At 33.2% G+C, this 21,165-nt stretch overlaps 1 protein-coding gene and 1 long non-coding RNA gene across 31 annotated transcripts in view; both read left to right on the top strand.

Moving 5' to 3' along the window:
• The first annotated feature begins 872 nt into the window (after positions 1-872).
• Positions 873-4,142, top strand: LOC116425987 (uncharacterized). Of its 2 annotated transcripts, XR_004234814.2 has the most exons (4): positions 873-1,688; positions 2,607-2,746; positions 3,221-3,326; positions 3,396-4,142. It is a non-coding gene; the product is annotated as an uncharacterized LOC116425987 (long non-coding RNA). The 2 variants fall into 2 exon arrangements; XR_012998075.1 differs by having other exon boundaries at positions 3,221-4,142.
• Positions 4,143-16,536: 12,394 nt separating this feature from the next.
• Positions 16,537-21,165, top strand: part of trol (terribly reduced optic lobes) — a 210,148-nt gene continuing 205,519 nt past the window's right edge. For all 29 annotated transcript variants that reach the window (XM_076374536.1, XM_076374534.1, XM_076374541.1 and 26 more), the window contains exon 1: positions 16,537-16,984. In XM_076374536.1, the coding sequence (XP_076230651.1) occupies positions 16,904-16,984 (81 nt within the window). In that variant the 5' untranslated portion in view covers positions 16,537-16,903. The remainder of the gene's footprint in view (positions 16,985-21,165) is intronic.

Genomic DNA, 21,165 nt, shown 5'->3' with positions numbered 1-21,165 from the left:
ATTTTGATTTGTATACTGAAATATAGGAATTGGAATCTTTATAAATATTAATATAAATAGGAGAACCCATTATAAGTTGAAGAAAGTAATTAATATTTGATCAGTGGCATGATCTTGAGCAACACATAAGCTGATACTTCAATCATTTGTTATTTTTCTTCATGATTTCGATTAGTACACTGACATATAGGAATTGGAATCTTTATAAATATTAATATAAATAGGAGAACCCATTATAAGTTGAAGAAAGTAATTAATATTTGATCAGTGGCATGATCTTGAGCAACACATAAGCTGATACTTCAATCATTTGTTATTTTTCTTCATGATTTCGATTAGTACACTGAAATATAGACATGGGAAGTTGAAGAACCTGGCGGCGCAGTTTCCATCGTGCCCTGTTTACAAGCATTATCTAATGTGTTCTTCCATTTGCTGCTAACTATCAGAATACCAATAGGCGTGCGTTAATTTACTGAAGCGGAGGCGCAACCTTTCACTCGGGTTATCGCGGTTACGTGGAACTCCATCACAACGTCCAACATTCAACTGAAGTTTCCTCTTGCTTATCTGAGGAATTATTAATCCTGACATCGAATTGCAATTTTTAAATTTGACATTAAACTTAAAATATTATATTCTTATTAATTTTGTTATTTTCCATATACCACAGATTCTTAAGAAATTTTCTGGTAATTCTATATACATTTCTCGAATCTTAATTAATCTGAAGCTGATTTAGCCTTGCAACAGATACCGATATTTATTTCAATTTGAAAAGATACTAATCAACTTTTATGTTAATACACACTACAAACCGATTTACAAATTTTTCTTCAACGTCGAAATTCACCATCGAATTGCAATTTTTTAATTTTAAACTAAGCTTAAAATATTATATTCTTATTAATTTTGTTATTTTCCATATACCACAGATTCTTAAGAAATTCTCTGGTAATTCTATATACATTTCTCAAATCATAATTAATCCGCAGCTAGTTCAGCCTTGCAAGATACCGATATTTATTCCAATTTGAAAAAATACTAATCATTTTTTACGTCGACACATACTGCAAACTGATTTACAAATCTCACAAAGTTACTTTACACTTAGGAGTAAATAAACATGCAGATATAGGCTTGTATATGCAGCAAAATATGATTATATAATGTTACTTTATTTGCAAGAGTAAATCAGAAGTATTTCTAGAATCTTCTTCCAGCAGCCATACATTCAAATTCCAATCAATGTACTCCCAGCAGCCAGATGTCTCTGAAAAATTGAGTGACAATGAATAATCTTATTAATCTAATCAGAATATATTAAGTATAATAAGATTCAGATAGCCAAGGATATAATATAATAACATTAAGTTATTTCTTTCAAGTTTTGCATGGGCCTACAGAATCTATAATTCCAGCTATTAAATCATTGAAGATAGTATGTGTAGCTTTAGAAAAAATATGATTCAGCAATTGGTGTATTCCAAAAATTGTTTTCAAGCTAATTATCAAGTCCTGGCTACGATAATTCGACTTCCTTCATGTTCATTGGATATGACCTATATAAGCAGACATGATCTCATCTGGAAACGTATCATACAATCGTTTCCAATTACCTTGTCACGAGTCTACTCGCGTACTTGCTAATTCACGTGCGAAATAGCCTTCAAGAGTCTCCACCAGATGTATGTATTCTCCTTTCCTCTATCTCTTGCCTACCTCTGGCTCATCATGTATGCAACATGGCCAGTGTACCATTGAGTATACAAACCCCTTGCTTTTCTTATTTCACAGGTATCCTTGATTTTGATTCAAGTTTCCTTGGCAGTGAATTAAATTATATGCAAAGGATACCATTTATAGGAAGAAAATAGAAAACTTTGTAGTTACCATTTAGATAGGTTTGCAAGTTGGAAATAAAATACTTGACTTCTCACATCAATAATATTCGATGTACAAAACAGTTTTGTGGCCTTGATTTTGATTCAAGTCTCCTTGGTAGTGAATTAAATTATATACAAATGATACCATTTATAGGAAGATCACAAACATTATTGTAGTTTTCACCAAATAGGTTTGCAAGTTGGAAATAAAATACTTGACTTCTCACATCAATAATATTCAATGTACAAAACAGTTTTGTGTCTTTGATTTTGATTCAAGTCTCCTTGGCAGTGAATTAAATTATATACAAATGATACCATTTATAGGAAGATCACAAACATTATTGTAGTTTTCACCAAAATATTTTTATGTACTAAATATATTTAACTTCGGTATCTTAATATAGGAAACAAATCTATATATGTTTTAAATGATTAAATAATAAATTACAAGGTCTATATATTGTCAGTGTCATTCAATTCGGAAAATGAGATAAATTAATGGAAGTTACAGGAAAAAATTCCTTAGAGATTATGATTTTATTTCTAAAGACTTTATGTAAAATTCTGTCCTTGAATATCGTAAAATTAAAAACACGTCAAACTAGTAATTCTCCTCTTATTATAAAATACGTCCTCATACGTTTCTTTTTTCTAATATTCTTCAGAAGATATTTCCAGGTAGTAATTACGTTGTAAGAATACTTTTTCAATTTTCAGGACAGAGGAAACCTTGGATTCACAGAAATATTTATACAGTATTACTACAAAAGATTATTATTCTATTTCCATGGATTGAGTAGATGTTCATCACCAAAAGAGGAAGAAAAGAAGAAATCCCTAAAGGAAGAAAATGAAAGGTAAAGTCATATTAAAATTTACTGCATTAATTGCAAACTAAATTATTCATAAAAAAAGAGTACTAAAAATATTCTTATATTCCAAATGTTTATTATCAGAGACTGCTTCTTTAATACGATGAATACCATCTGGGTTACCGGTGACCCCTAATCAAATCGAATTACTGTGATTCACTCATTTAAACGTTGACTATTCGAATCATTTCTACATTATTAATAATATTACCTCGTGCAACGACATTCAGCAATGTAAACGTGCAATAACAATAACAGAATTCATTTCAATAATTCAATATTACATCTTTTCCCATTTTTTCAATATTACATCTTTCTCCAACGTGCTAAAGAAATCATGAATCCGACACAAACGATGTTTCAAGTATTTACACAGCCGATAAAAAGTGACTTCATTGCTACAGTTAATTTTAATAATGTTATTCGTCCATTAAGATATGTCTGTTTTGAATCATCCAGTCAAAGACGTTTTATCTATTGGAAGTCAAACATTATGCAAAGCGAACGAGATCTCCGCCGTTGATTTCATCGAACCGACTGGAACGTACTCTTGTTTTCTTTGCTAGTGAGTCATGTCCCACGCGTATACACACGTTATGCAAGCACAGAATGTGATACAGAACGATGCTTCTAGGAAACGATTCGCGGCAGTTCTAATCGCTTCAATGGCTGTTTGGCACGTCGAAGAATTTTTGATAGTGTGTATCGATATGATCTAAGAAACCGAAGTCCTTGAAGTCCTTGTAGTCCTTGGACTATCGGATAATTGATAAGGCTAATAGCTGTTCATTCGTTCCACGATCATTTTGGAGAGACCGTTTCACTGAAAGGTCTCGTTGGTTTATGTTCAAGTCAATCGACAACCGTATTTATATTCATAGATTCGTTGTTGAACGGAAATTGTTGCAATATGTTTCATCCGCAAGATAATTTTATTCGAAGTTTACTTATTTTCTACTTTTATTAGTTGACGTTCTCATTATTAACCCTTTGCACTCCAAAAATTTGTCACTGGAAATATGCAATTTACTTTTATGAGATATAGATGACATTTTTTGAAAACTTAACCGGGAATCTATTCACAAAATAAGGGGAACAATGGTATTTTATTTCCAGATTTCACGTATCGACAGATTACACAGGACTTAATGTTAAATATGAAATTGTATAATTTTTATGCAACAATCGAGTGGTGACTGAGAGACACCTTGGAGTGCAAAGGGTTAACACTAGTAGTATTAATTAAATACTTGTATAACTTCATTACCATTTTTGATAATAGTAGATAGTTGATTCCTTTTGCGTATGATTGAAAGTATTTCTATTTGTAATGGAAACTCTCGAAAATATGTCGAATAATAAATAAATGAATTGAATGTAACTGCTATAAGGTGAAATGAACAAAATGGCCCGCACGGAATCTGTTAATGTTTTTGGATTTTCGAAATTAAAATGTTGAACAACTTCTATAGAGTGTTATTAAGTTCCGTGAGCGTTTTTTATAAAGTTTTTGGTATTTGTAACTGTGTTGGAAAAGGAAGGAAAGAGTGAAAGTAACAGATAGATTTGATTGTATTCTTCTTTGTAATGTTATTTCTTAATGGTTTATTTAATAAATAATAAAAAGGATTAGGAGTAAGAGTAGTACATAGCAGTTTATTTAATAAATAATAAAAAGGAGTAGGTGAGTTACAATAATAATTCCCACGAATTGTAAACATTGCGGTTAACTAACAATTATAACAAGTTAATCTATGTATTCTGTACTTGTTATAATTTGTTAACTTGTGCGTGTTAAACAGTGTGCAACTGTTAATAATAAATAAACTCTCCAACTACAGTAATGTATTTATGAAATGCGATGATATTAAATTGTTACAATAATAAATTTTATTCTTCAAACTATTTTCAAAATATATTTTTGCAATGTCCCTGTAATAATTTATTAATTTTCTAATTAAATAGTAGTTTTATATGATTAAACATTAATGCCATTACTTCCAATCCTACCTCACCACTTAAAATAATAAATTGTAGAAAAAAATATGTAACCTTATAAACAATTCAAATCAATTAGTAGAAGTTATTAACCCTTTCTCTTATAATTTAAGATTACAAACAATTCAAATCAATCAGTAGAAATTATTAACCCTTTCTCTTACAATTTAATTTCATAGTGGCACTTGTTAGAACTACTTATCGTTAATAATGAAACAGTACAACATAAAATTCTATTCCCTATGTGTAGATTTACATTGAACCATACAAATTGCCAATAAGAAAAATACTGTTTCATTCGAAATCAAAATGATTGGATGCCATTTATAATTGTTAAACAATATTTAAAATGTTCACTACGAGTCTGACACGATATTACTACGCAGAGGGATAATTGTTGCAATTCATATGTATTTTAAAAATTTCCTCGCCAACGGACATACAAATAGTATCGCCATCTAGCGGCGAAACGTTTGAACTAAAAGTCCCGCAGATTCTACATACCAGTGAAAAGAAACATTTATATCATGCGTATTTCAAATAAAATACATACTTTACGCACACTGAACTATTAGAAATATCCCCTTAATTGATCTAAAGTAAAAAACAGAGCTTAAAAAGTTGCAGTAATTAATAATTTAATAAAACAACGAACAAAGTTTCAAACGGTAGATTGCAGCGCCATCTACCGGTGAAATCAGCAAACAACAAGAATAGAAAATTTTAAATTTCTCGAAAACCAAGCGGTCAAAATTAATGTTTTTGGTACCAAAATGTTTGTATTAATCTAGCGAATTCAGTTGGTGTGTCGAAATTACCTAATTGTTACGTTTTATACGTTTTCTGAAAAATACCTCGCCAACGGGCACGCAAATAGTATCGCCATCTCGCGGTGAAATGCTGGAACTAAATTTGCCGTTTAGAGAACAGCAAAATATACAATATGACAGTTTTATTCGAATATTTCTGTAATTTGTGAAAATACGAGAAAATGCTTCAAATAAAAGTTATTTGACATAGTGAGGTACATTTAGTGGGTTGTTTTGATTTTTTGTTACATTGTTATTTAACAAAATTTCAAGGTAAATACATTTTTTTCAAGGAAACCATATGTTTTTATTAACGTCAGTGTATTGTATTTTTTAAGACGAATTCAACGATGAGTATAACGTTTATTTCTAATTAATAATATATCGACTGATTTTGTGAATTTTACAAATATAGATTTCTTCTTCGTGACTCGCGAGTATTTAAATAATTCAACATCGTCTACAGTATGTCTCATTTATCATTAAATATAATCTAATATTTCCTACATTATTAATTAAAGGTGACCATTGTACACACCAATTGTCAATAACTATTTAATTAGAGCAAATTTCACAACTAAACTACTTCTGAAGGTCCACTTTAATTTCTACAAACACAAAGGTTCGCTAATTATTCCTGCGAATCCGGAAAACAATTAATTTATCGGCGACCTGTAAACTTTCTTGAGGTTACGCAAGCACACGCCGCCCTTCGATTGTTAATAAATATTTACTGACGAATAATATATGATTGAAAATGCATTACAAAAGTTACTGAGTATCCCCTTCACATTCTCCGATAGCTAATACTAATTAAACCCTCATACATAGGAAGTAATTATCGAATATTGCGTCAATTTCTTAACCCTTTGCACCCGAGAGATGACTCTCAGTCACCACTTGATTTGATTTGCAAAATTATAAAGTCTTATATGTAATATTCAGCTTTGTGTGTTGCATCAATATGTGGAATATTGAAATAAAATAACTGTCCTTCTTAATTTATATGTTTCCTCATTAATTAATTTCAAACAACACCGTCTGTATCTCATCGGAGAATATTGAATATTTCTAGTGAAAAACTTTCCAGTGCAAAGGGTTAATACCTCCTTACCTACCGTTTTACCTTTTTGTTTCTTTAATACCGTGCGTCTTAGTTTCTCATGGAACCGCTAGATGGCCGCACGTAGTCTGTCCTTGTCGGATACCTCTTTCCCCGTCATGCTTCACGAGTAGGTACCAGGGACCGATGAAATGCTTTTTCGAAGTAGGTGGCACCGGGTACACCATCTTCGTCCTTGTCGCACACTAGCTCTGTCCTCGTCTTACGCATTACGGGGATAGGGAAAAGCCTCGAAAATTTCCAACCGCTAGATGGCGGTACTGTCAACAACAAAAATTTATCAAAGACTGAGTACAGTCAAACCTGTTTTTGTGCGATCCTTTCCTGCGCGATTTTTTTTTGTGCAATTTTTTTTTGCGGTATATGAATTCCAACGGTGTTCAAATCATGAAAGCGACTTTGAACCAGTTCATCAAAAGAAGATGCGCGTTTTCGACTACGAGTAGCAGTGAATTATACGCATTGTGAAAATTTCTCCATGTATGAGAATTTAAATTCTTTTTAAATGATTCCGTGTGTAATTTAATTATTTATTTCGTTCGAAAGCACTTTCCCACTATTTCGTAAATTTCTGAACATTCCTTTTGTGCGGTTTCTTTTATGCGGTCCCTATCTACCGCACAAAAACAGGTTTGACTGTATAGGTAGTTTAGTTAAGGGTAATACTAAAACTCTTGCTGGTAGGTTAGAATAAGATAGATATAAGGTGAAGTAAGTATAAATATGTGCAATTCGAAAACTGCAATCCGCCGTAGACTCTTAGTTTTAGTGTAATATAACCGTGTAACTTAATGTTTTACAAAACGTACACTGTATAAACGGGCATAGCATGTAATTAGTTAACCAGTTAACTCTGTTTGACGAGTATACACGTCATCTTAAAACTCTTACCGCTGCTAATTTTTAAAACGATGGATTATTTATTTTTTCAGACAAACATGTAATTCTCCTTCGCTTCGCTTTAGTTTTACGTTAGGATATATTTCAAGTGCATTCGACCTGCATTTAACGAGTACACATTTCATTATTTGATTTTACTGCGCGCACAATGAGAGATTTTTCAAACTAAATGCCACGCTTAACTGGTTAAATAATCATGTCTCAAAACGTAATAAATAAAAAAAATATTGATCGAAACTATTGACAATTTTTTATTTTATATGATATGACGCCGACAGCCGCTGTCACACCAGCGTCAGTTTATCTCTGCAGAACTGCAACCATTATTAATTTTAAATGATTTCGCTCTACGAAGCGTTATTCTGTGTTTGTTTTTGGAATATTTTTTTATAAATGGCAGAGTTATGTTATTAAATACTTTGTAACGTACAATACGAGCCTGTGATTACTTTCTTTCAGTCATTGGATATTTTTTATGTTTGTACACTTGTTTTATGCGTTGTGTTCGTAACATGGATAATAACAAGTTTCGGTAAATCTATAAAATGTCCAGTCATGATGAATGATATTATAATTATAAGATGATAATTTAATTATTATAATTATTATTATAAGATGATAATTTATATTAAATGAATTGTGTGAGGTTATGTCGGATTTCAATGATGGACTTTATTAAAGTGAAGAATTGTTAACAACATGTATTCAATTTATAGGCAATCGATTGAAATGTGGTAAACCGACACATTTCTAAGTTTAGTCAATTATGCTATTAATAATTAATTACTGCTCCATTTCAGCCGAGATTTCTTCCATTGTATGCATCAACGAGTGTTGAATTAATAATTTCGCTGTTACAGACAGTTCTTCCAAGAGAAAATTAGGAAGATATCAAGTTGGCTCTGAATCCTTATAAAATATGGATAAAAATCTAAGGAAAAGGAAGTGCTAAATGTTAACTGATACTTCTAAAAATATATTCTGCATTCAATTATTATATACTTATATAATATATAATTATTATTAGAATATAATATATAATAATTATTATTATATTATTATGTTATTATATTATTATATTATTATATTACTATATTACTATATTACTATACTATTATGTTACTATATTATTATATTACTGTATTACTATATTACCATATTACTACATTATTATATTACTATATTACTATATTATTATATTATTATATTATTATATTATTATATTATTATATTATTATATCATTATATTATTATATTATTATATTATTATATCATTATATTATTATATCATTATATTATTATATCATTATATTATTATATCATTATATTATTATAAAATATATAATAATTATTATCATCATATGCAAGTATTGAATTATATACTTAACATTAAGAAAGAATTCAATCTTTCTGAATTACCAACTGGTCTACCCCCTTTATTTTGTCGATAGCGAACCGGAAGTTCCGAGAACAATATCGCGTGTGATCTGCTAGTTAGAAAACCGCGAGCGAGGCAGATGCAAACATTTGCTCGGTTGTCTAAATATCTATTGTGCTGCCGATAAAGTGTTGCGCTGGTAGAACTTTTTCGTTTGCGGTGTACGTACTCGAGGATCCACGCCCGAGTTCCAGTTCTTTTATTCAGCGGTTTTTTCATGTAAAACTTTGCGTTTAAAGGGGATACGCCGCTTGGAATATTCCAGTAACAAATAAATCACCTCTGTAGATCTATCAAATTGATATGAAAATTACGTTTCTCTTCTAACACGTTCACTGCCACGACGGTCCACGACAAATAACTAGATAATAGGGCAATATAAGGATTTTCATATCAAAGAATTAATCATTCTTGCTTTACAACTTTGCTACAGAAAGAATAAGTGAAACATAAAACGCTCATGTTCTTCGTGGCAGTTAAGTGATTTAACTACTCAAACAGCAAAAAAACAGTACATCGATTACTTATTCTATGTTGAAACGGTTCGATTCAAGCGTTGGCGCCACAGTGTTTTTTTTCATCGTTGCGTCATGCATCGATTATTGTATGCAAACGGTTTGTCTTTAAGCCTTCTGACATATTGAGATATTCTTTCAAATGTAAACGTAAATCTGTTGTTCCTACATTTTACATGTTGGATTAACATTGTGGATCAACATTCTATATTATTTAGGCATTCGATGTGCGATTAGGCAGAATCTGCAGAAGGTTTTGCATACTTTAACCCTTTGCACTCGAGAGGCGCCTTTCAATCGACATTTGATTTGATCCGAAAAAGTGATAAAATTTCAAATTCAATATTAAATTTTCTATAATGTATCAACACATGAAACATCGAAATGAAGCAGTTCTGTCACTTTATTTATGGAAAATAATAAATATTCCTTGAGAAAAGTATTCTCGAGTGCAGAGGGTTAAAGAATCTTCGTCTGCAAAGAGTTAACGAATAATTAGATTTCTTTACTGATTGTAGTTTGTTTAAAATCAGATTATGTATTATTTATTGTTGATAAAAGAAAAATTCTGTAAAATTCATATTTTATGTCAACGTTTGTTCTGAAGTATAATCATTGATAACAGAGAAATAATACATAGTTTAAATTCAAAGAAATTGAATAATATTTATATTTGTTAAATTCTATTTGAAATCTTCACGACGAGTGTGACACGTTATTATAGAATAGATTAGACTAACCAAATTTTTATAAACTTTTGCAATAACCAAAGAAATCTAACTGTTTGTTAACCCTGTACTCTGTAACACCTTGTTAAAATCAAGTTAATTGTTATAATAGTTACAATTCTATGTAATTTTTTCAGTATTGAATGAATTTTTTATCTAAAAAATCTGAAATTCTAAAAAAATCAACTTAATGCTCATAAAAATTCCAATTCTATATTATCTATTTATTTTCAACAGTATTTTCTTTCTTCTTAGTGGATCTAAACCACTTTCAAAATAAACTGCTCATAAATTGCTTAATTTGAAAGTGGCTTAACTCCATTTTCCAAAAAAATCAACTTAATGCTTATAAAAATTCCAATTCTATATAATCTATTAATTTTTAACAATTTTTTCAACCTTTCAAATGTTCAATTTTCAATTGCTCAGAAATCGTTTATTTCGAAAGTGACTTAAGTCCGTTCTTCAAAAGAAACGAACTTAATGCCTACAACAATTCTTTTTCTACGTTATCCATTTATCTTTAACACTTTTGTCTTTCTTTTTACTAAAATTCAACCACTTTCAAAGCAAACGGTTCATTTCTCAAAATTTCATTTTGCACAAAAACCGACAGTAATAATGTTCGAGAAATGAAAGTACGATCGGGCTGATAGCTGAAAACGCGAGGAACCAATTTCAGTCGGCGAAAAAGAGGGACGGAAGGAACTGTGTAACTAATGCACTGAAAATAGACGGTCTGTTCCGATGAAATTGAAGAAAAAGAGAAAACAGACAAGAAAAAAAAAGAAATATAAAAAGAAGTATTCGAGCGGCGTCTAAAAACTGCCGAAGGGCACACGCGGCGATCGAGGAATCCAGCTGTCTGACCATAAATCGTTGAACGGTTTACTTTGTATTCAGGAAATTTATTTGGACATTTTTCCGCGGTTGGCGAGGTTCGTTTATATTCGCGACGTGGATCCCACGGGCGAAAATTCTCTTCACATTTTCGCGTATTTGCGAATGATCGACTCGTGCGCTGTCTCTTCCCTTCAACCTATCACAATGTTTCTATTTAATTGAAACACGGACCTTTTCTGCTCGGTCACTATAAAAAATGGCAATTATTTCGTAAGATAATCGTTTTGGATCTTATTCGCTGTATCAAAATATTTCTCAGTGATTTCGCACACTCTACCATAGCAGTGACTCATTTTTGTCAGTATAATTGAAGGTCTGAATCAATTGAAAATGGCAATTATTTCATAAAATAATTGTTTTGGATCTTCTTTGTTGAACCAAAGTATTCCTTAGTGATTTCGCACTCTCTACAGTAACAGTGATCCATTTTGGTCAATATAAACGAAGGTCTGAACCAATTGCTTGAAAAATTGATTTTGTGGTTCATCTGTTTCGTTTTTACAACTTTTAGAACTATTTACTATTGACTGATAGTTTTGCATCTGAGTTTCCTTTTTTAACCGAATTTTTGCAAATATGCGATGCGGCTGTTGTAGAAAATTTCATGATTCGTATAGAATTGTACAGGACGTTTCCCTAGTTTTTTAAGGGTTGAGGGTTTCATATTCAACAAGTAATGTTTATAATAATTTTTTTTTATTTATCAAGTTAATTTCTGCGATATCGAAGGCGTACGATAATTTGGAGTAAGGAGAAGTAATGATGAACAGGATAACTCGAAGGAATTTCGAAATCAGGAAATTGGAAGTTTCATTAAACGTCTCAGCTATCTTTATACTAATATTCGCGAGTTTCCTCTCAACGTACCGCGGATTTTCGACGTAACAGAATCAGGAAGCTTATACTGCACTTAACATGTGAGGTAATACATTTCGCTTCTATTTGCACCGTATACTCCGGTTTCATAAATCCTTTACGCTTCATTATTCCTCTTCTGACACAGATATCAATAGCTCACTTCAAAAAACAGACAGGCGGTGAGCGTTAAGGAAAACCGCGATGCTGGAATAAAAAGGGTATAATATATTATTGACGGAATGTATTAACGCTCTAGACTAATATAAATTCGTTTTTCTTTCACGGTAACACAATTTACCTACATTGTCGAAATGAAAATATCCCCTTCGGACTTAAAGATATTAAGAAAAGATTGAAATTAACTCTCTATAGACTCGTGTAACTTTGAAGTCACATATCAGTATGTGGCATCTTATTGAATTATTTCATTTTGCATTCAAGGTGGTGAATAAAATTAAGTAATCAGTCAACTTAAACTTTTATACGCCCAGGCGTGAAAGTTTCACGTCATTGTAACTTGAAAGTTACAAAATATAGTCGTTTGATGAAATTATTGGAACTATTGAATGCATTGTTGACTCATATTAATATGTGGATATTAACATATGTTAATATGTTATTTATATTAATATTAATGATAATATATATATATTATAATGTTTATATTAATGATTACATATTAACATAAATTCGGATCATAGAGGGTTAAACTAGATTCTTGTACCTTCGTCGAAATAATAACTCGTCCTCCATCTTCCATGGTGTCCCTTGAAGCCGGATGCATTTCTAACTAGCAGAAACGGCGCAATTGACTCGTTTAAAAAAGATCACCCTCGCATCTGTTGCTGAGCGCAACAGATCCTCCAGCCTGCCGTAAAGGTTGGATGAGACGAAGGAGGGGAACCACCGTCGCCGAAGCACGCGTGCAGACGAAACTCTGGGAATATATATGTTACGGACAATGTGTTTAACCCTCTACGGGCCGAATTTTTGATCATGATTATAACAAAACCTATGCAGTACAAAATTAATAAATATCCACATATGAAGACGAATTAACAATGTATTCAATGGTTTCAATAATTTCATGAAACAAATATATTTCGTAACCTTCAAGTTAAACTTTTACGCCTGGGCATATAAAAGTTTAAGTTAACCCTCTATGGGCCGAATTTTGTTTCGCGGTAATAACAAAATTACAGAGCTCACCGATAGACCTGCACTCTAAGACGTAACCAAGATCGAACCGTGGGCATTATATAAAATGTCCGGGCCATTTGTGAAATACCTGTCAATTATATACATTGCCCAAAAAATGGGGCACTCTACACAATGCCCGGTTATTTTACAAAATGCCCACGTTAACACTAAAACTACCGAGCACAATTGATTTTTCAGAATTTCGCTATAGAAACTCAGCAAGAGTGCATCTGTTGGGTCATTTGACCTCTGGTAGTTTTAGTGTTAAACGCATTGTCTGTAACATATACATACATTTTTTTTCATCCTCGTTCTCTGGACGACCATTCCTCGGCTGTCAATATTGCAATGAATTTTCCTGAAACTTTCGGGAAGGATTAAACGATCGATGAGCTTTGAGATGTGCCAGGGGATTCCCGGAAACCGTCGAACATCAAAGTCCATATTCCAAGTATTTCTGTACCGTATACGCGAAAGACAGGAGATGTATAGCGTTTAAAGCAGATTTTCTATCAAGGTGCCATGTGGTTTCTCCTGTTCCACTTTTACTGGCAAATGATTTATAGGGTTCAGTGAGGGGCCAGAGGGCCTGAAGACCGATGATTATTTAAACTCCATTCATCAATGCATTATTTCGAGTCTGGAAAGTGATGCGAGCTAGAATAGAACGTTCAAATAATCCTCTATGGATGTCGTGACCTAACCTCTCGGATTCTATAATTTTACGACGGTTTCAAGGATGTTGATTCCAAGACTCTTTGACTATCAAATATTCCTCCATTCTGATGATCCTTGGGGTTCCTTGGTGAATGATGCTAACTCAATGATTTGCCAATATTGTGTATGCTCTTGGTAAATACTTGGAGATTTAGGAGATTCTGTCTTTTTTTGGGCTGAAACACGGATTAAGCACGTTAATAGTTTAATTATTAAATAAAGATAATAGGTAAAAACTAGTATAGAGAAACATCCCCAAAATATTATTAAGTAGGAGTGCAGCCATTTTATTCTTGGGGAATGAAGGTTATCCTTTCTCCATTAACACGTTTGCTACCAGTGTCGTATACAGTGGCTCACGAGCTTGTTTGCTGGAGGGTGTTATATTTATTTTTGTTAGCAACGTGTGAAATGTCAAACTTTGTATTGACGGCAAGGAAAATATAAGAGGATTAGAATGAAAAAAATCTTATTGCTAAGTTAGTAAATATTAATTAAGTGTTAAATAAATGTTTTGTATTCAAACTTTGTATTGACGTAAGAAAATATATTTATAAGGGTATTAAAATGAAAAAAGACTTATTGCTAAATTAGTAAATATTAATTAAGAGTTAAATAAATAACGATTAATGATTAAATAAATACTATGTATTGAAACTTTGTATTGACGGCAAGGAAAATATATTGTATAAGAGTATTAAAATGAAAAAAGACTTATTGTTAAGTCAGCAAATATTAATTAAGAGTTAAATAAATACTCTTAATACGATTAATGATTAAATAAATACTTTGTATTTAATGAAAACATGCCTCCTTCAGCAATTATTATGGAATGATAACGAATGACAGTAACCATTCGTCCATTACAAATTTAACACTAGAACCACCGTATCAGACAAAACGACTGGTTTCAGATTTTTTATTTCACAATTATTGACATTTAAAAAGAATCGAATATTTGAAATGATTTTGAAAATACATAGTTTCATTTAAATATTACAATGAATGTCCGAAGAAACTGGAAATAATCTATCGTTACAATTTTTATAGGGATTACATATGAATCGTATTAAATGGTCGGTAGTTGTAGTGTTAATGAGTTGGAAAAAGGTCCCTACTAATAATCACTTTCGGTCCTCAGCTTTAGTGCCAGACGACTTTGACCCCACAGGGACACCAAGTAAGACCCAGGGTCCGGTTTCGAGCGGTGACGAAGCATACTCGCGAAATCTCTCGTACAAGCCTCTATCCTCTTTCTTTCTCTCTCTTTCTCTCTCTTTCTCTCTCTTTCTCTCTCTTTCTCTCTTTTCGAAGCAACACGACCAAGCAGAATAAAGACAGCCCGCCAAAAAAGAAACTCATAACCCTCATCCAGCAGAAAGAGACAACCCGAACGATCATCCCAATAGCTGAACAAAGACGAGTATCGGCTGTCCGATGAAATCGAGAAAGATGCCTCGAAGGAGACACTAAAGCCCCGTACACACATTGAAACATGTTGCGATGCATGCATTCACTTCTTACAAAAAGGAGTTAGTGCTCGGTCTCTATGATTTCTAACAAAATCAAAACAATCAATCGTAAACAATAAACCACATAATTCTTTAATAAATTAACTATTTCGCGTTACATTCGTCTTGGATCTCGAACCATCTCTGTTTCCAAAGTTGCAAATCCTTCGACATGAAATAGTACACACAACAGCACGTCAAAAACATAAATATGATGGTGAACGTTTCACTTATCAAATCCAAAAGATACCAAAGTTTGATTTTCGAGTTAGGTCCAAGATAGTGTTCAATACAAAACAAGTCAGAATAGGCTTATTATTGAGGCCTTTAGATTTAATTTGTTTATAAGTTCCTAAATGGTCCTGGGTTAAAGTTCTTGAATCTATTTTACCTAAGCAGAGATCATCTTGGGTTTAAGGTTATCAGATTTACCAGGTTCTTAACACTAGAATTAAAGTGGATCAAAATGTACTATTCTTTGATTTCTTCTTTCGCGATTACTATAGAGATACGAATATCTCTTTGCGGAATCACTAAAGGAGCTGATTAAGTAATACCTAAGCTGAAATTTAAACCAATTCTTCGTGTTCTCCAGACTCCAAGAGTTAGGTACCAGTGATATGTAAAACGCTCTTGTTTTTCAGTAGTAGTTTAGTAGTAGTTTAGTTTAGTAGTGCAGTAGTTTGGCAATAAACGTATCACCACTAACCAAGAATCACTAGCTTGAACAGATGCAGCCCTTTGTAATCCTAAATCGACGCATGCATCGCTACATGTTCCTTCGTGTGCACGGGGCTTAACGGTCTTCCAGCGGCCGTAGTAGGGAACCAACGGCGGAGGGCGGGGGAAGCCGTGAGATCGCTCTCGCGCGGAGCAGCCTCGGCGGAGGGGGATTCCCGTGGCTGCGCCCGCTCGCCGAGTGGCGTCACGGTCGGCGGGTGTAGGGGGATGCGGTGGGGAGCGTTCCGCGAGAAAAGGACGGTGGTGGCTCGCGAGAGAACGCTGCCGGCGTGGCTGGCTCGCGTGGAGTGGGGAAAGCACCGGGGCTTTTGAAAAAGTTTTATCTTGCCGGCGCGCTCGGCCTTTCAGACGCTACCGAACGCCGGTACGCTCTTGTACGGTGGTCCGCGACGCGCGCGCGCGCTCCCCTCGTGTTACCGTTCCTCCACGGACTAGCAGACACTGGCTCTCCGTGTCCATTCCTCCGGCGAGGTTTTCGCGGACTCGTGGTTCAGTTTCCATCCGGTGCCCTTGACGAGAAGGAGGTTGCCGGTCCTCCGAGGGACAGATCCGTCGACCGTGATATGCGGTCACTTTGATCGCTGACCGGAGAGTGTTTTTTTCTGGTGGTATCCCGTAGATTTCAGAGAGGATCCCCCGGGAGACAGGAGTGTTCTTCTTCCGATCCTTCTTCTTCGTTGCTGGGGGAACTCCTAGGCAGCATGAAGCACCTTGGGTCCATTAGGCACTGCCTGCCGCTGCTGTTGGTGCTGGCGGGTGTTGCTTTGGCTGCGGCTTCTGAGGTAAGTTTCCAGGACTTCAGGTGGTAAATGATTTGGGATAGGGTGTTTCGCTTGTTTTTCGGGATTTGAAGGGGGATTCGAAGTTGAACTGGTGCTCAAGGGGGGCGAAATTCTTGAGTCGGTTGCGGGAGTTTTGAGGATGGTGAACGTTGGTTGCTGATTTAGTAGGTTCGTAGGGTACTTGGTCTGCTTTTAGGATTTTGTAGGGGAATGTGGGGTTTTCATAGTTGTAAAGGGTCGATGAGATTTTTGAGTTATTTGGAAAAATTTAGCGAATGTTGCAATTACTGATTTATTAGGTGTTGGAGTGTTTGAGGAGTTTGAAGAGATGTGGGGTTCTATCGGTTTTAGAGGATGGATGAGAGTTTTTGGGTAACTTGGAGCGGGAGCTTCTGAGATGAGGAATTTAGAGAATGCTTCAATCGGGTTGATTGAGCAATTGGATTCATAGGGCCTTCTTTTGTTTTTGATGTTTTGAAAAGGATCAGTGGGATTCAATTGTTTTCTGGGAGAGGATGAGAATTTTTAGTTGTTTGAGTTGCTCGATTGGGGGAATGCTATTTTAAGTTCGCCAGTGGCTTATGTAAAGTATGATAAGGTGGTTGAGATAGTTAATAGAGGATTGATTCTTATCAAAATTATTCTTCTGTCTTGTACCAACCTTACACATTTCCTTATGTATCTTCGTGTTCTCCAGACTCCAAGAGTTAGGTACCAGTACTCTATACAGCAAAGCTATGCTCAATATAAAAATTCACACAGAAATAAACATCAATTTTCCATAATATATTTTATTTTAAAATTCCAGTAATTCCAAGTCACACCTATTCAATTCTAAATAAATTTTTAAAAAACAATCTTCACCGTCAAAATATCGAAACAAATTAAACCATTGATACTCGATTCTCAACTTCACTTCTACAATCAAAACACCCATATTCTCTTCAACAATTTCTCCAGTTTCCATCGAAATATCTGACAGACCGCTAGCGAAATTTGATTCGTTCAACGTTTCACAAACAATTTCTACAATCAATATTCAATCGTTACACCGAACATTTATGTAGAAAAACCGTCGACTGTTGGAACAGGTTGATGGTACCAGTGGTAACCTTGAAGACACCACGTTGCAAAAAGAGAATAAGTAGTTCCCCGATGCGAACACGAAATTTTGGCACTGTTGAATCTGGCTATTTCGTCAGCGACCCGTTGCCCGAATTCCTCGCCAGCTGTAAAGTTTGTTCACCCGGGGGAACAGGATTATTCGCGGCTGTTACGCGAAACGATAAGAATCTTCGCATTCTTTCAGCGCCATGGATCCCCTTATCGTTAGCAGCCGAGATATAGGTGTGCTATGTATACACGCTACGCGCCATTGCTTCTTTCGGATGACTTCGATGATCAGTTCCGAACTCCGGAAACAGAAGATTTTCAGATATCGATCTGGTTTTCCTCCGTTAAACCAAAAACTAGAATTCAAATTAAAACCGTGAACTTTGAAACAAGATAAGTCTATTTTTTGGCATTACACGAGTTATTCGCGAAGCTGCTTCTAACGTTTTCAGTTTCATCTAATGGTATTTAGAACAGTGTGAAAATGTAACTTCTTACATTAGTTAATCATTTAGCTGCTTCTATTATATTCTATTTCATCTAATGATATTTAGAACAGTGTGAAAATGTAATTTCTTACACGAGTTATTCACGTAGCTGCTTCTATTATATTCTATTTCATCTAATGATATTTAGAACAATGTGAAAATGTAATTTCTTACACGAGTTATTCATGTACCTGCTTCTATTATATTCTATTTCATCTAATGATGTTTAGAACAATATGAAAATGTAGTTTCTTAGACTAGTTAATCATATAGCTATTCCTAACGTATTCAGTTCCATCTAATGATATTTAGAACAATGTGAAACTGTAATTTCTTACACGAGTTATTCACGTAGCTGCTTCTATTATACTCTATTTCATCTAATGATGTTTAAAATACTGTGAAACTGTAACTTCTTACATTAGTTAATCATTTAGCTGCTTCTATTGTATTCTAGATCGTCTAATGTTATTTAAAACAGTATAAAAATTTAACGCACATGTTTTTTAACACTAAAACTACCGAGCAATCAAACTGACTTTTTGAAATTCTTCTACAGAAATTCCTAGAGTGCATCTATTGAGGTTTCAATTGTTTTGTAATTTAATTTGCGTACTTTGCTTTACATTATATATGTAATATAAGATTTAATATATAATATACAATTAGATATTATGAGATTTTATCGTATATTAGATATCACAAAATTTTATTATATATTAGATATTACAAGATTTCACAATATATCATATATTAAATATTATAAAATTTTATTATAAGATCTAATTATGATTCGACTTAGACTAAACGTTTCTTCTATTTGAATTAAAGATTCTCTGAACACAATGGTACTTCCGACGAAGTGTACACTCACAACACACATTGCAAGCCCACAAAATCACTTCGATGCAATAACAATGTTCATTAATTTACAGCTAATGATCCTAATAATCCAAATTTCATGGTTCCCAAATTTACTGCAGGGAATCGTCACGCAGATTCGGAGTCTCTTCAAAATTTACATGAATGACGTTTTTTTCTTCTGCACGAATGAAACCGTAATACCGAGGCCAGTGTTTTACAATCATTTTTTTTCATCCAACACGTACCTCGTGTAAGGTCAGAGTAATAGAAATCAGAATGGTAAAACTGTTGGTTATTCAATCCGAGTGGAATTACCATCCATCGTCAATTACATTTCCGGTTTCGTCTTGAATTTCACCATTACTTCGTAATTATTTTGTTTAATCCAATCAAAAATACTTCGTTGTTATTCCACGATCGGAATTCGAATCTCACTTGCAGCGAGGAATCATGCAAAATCGAGCTGTTCCCGAATTTTCTACTTCGAGGTCGCGACGTATGACTCGAGCATTCGAATTTCTTCAGGAACAGCAAACGTAATAGATATTATTGTTATTATAGTATACTACATAGATCTAATTAAATCAATTATAGTAGCTTTTATTCGAAACTCTTTTATTAAACATTTTGGCATCAACGTCCCTTTTTAATATTTTTATATTAACTGTTTTTTTATTATTTTTCAGTAAAAAAGATATGCTTGATTTTATATAAAAGATTAAATACATTTTATTTAATCAAATGGAATATTTATTCTTCAGCTGACAGTGATATATTTTATTTTAACGAGTGAAATATTTTTTTAAGGAACAAAGATACATTTTATTTTAACAAATGAAATATTTATTGCTTGAAAAAAATGGCATACATTTAATTCTACATAACACAATATAAATACAATTTATATTAAGGAGTAAATAAGTACACGGAATCGGAACGAAAACGTTTGCACTTAATTTTAGATTTGATTGATAGTAAAGAAATCAGTACGGTAAATAATTTAAGCTAAATTAATGTATTTTTCATAGCCGTCTGTAATTTAGTGACAGGGAAATTGTATTTTTAAAGTAATTTCGAGAATTTTATAATCGAATCGATAACGCGTGGTCGGAATGAAGATGGATTGATTGAAATCAAAGGAAACTGTCCAAATTAATTAGTCTCTTACCTTATGCGAGTAAAATTAGGGAACACTTGGAATTATATTTCGGTACGAAATACGTTTTCGATCCTTTCAGATCACCTGGTAACAATGTCTAATGTTCTTTATCGTGCTTGTTTGCATGGTTACCTTTACCAATGATCTTCGAATCACGATTAGATAGAAATTATACAATATTTGTACAACCATGTTGATTGTCATCATTCAGCTGCAAATTTCTTTCGAATTGTTACATGAGTCGAAGGAAAATCAGGGGAACGATGATATTAAACGTGTATTTTAACATTTGTTACGTATAAAAATATTAAGAAAGTGTTATTGCAATTTTAATTATAATATGATGTAATATGATATAATATGATATAATATGATATCATACCATTATATGATATAATATGATATAATATGATATGGTATGATATAATGTGATATAATGTGATATAATATGTGATATGGTATGATACAATGTGATATGATATGATATGATATGATATAGTATGGTATGATATACGATATGATATGATACAGTATGATATGATGTATGATATATAATA

This window comes from Nomia melanderi, chromosome 2 (genome assembly GCF_051020985.1).
Source record: "Nomia melanderi isolate GNS246 chromosome 2, iyNomMela1, whole genome shotgun sequence".
Taxonomy (NCBI): Eukaryota; Metazoa; Arthropoda; class Insecta; order Hymenoptera; family Halictidae; genus Nomia; species Nomia melanderi.
The sequence above is the reverse complement of the archived record's forward strand: the minus strand, read 5'-3'. Positions and strand labels throughout refer to the sequence as shown.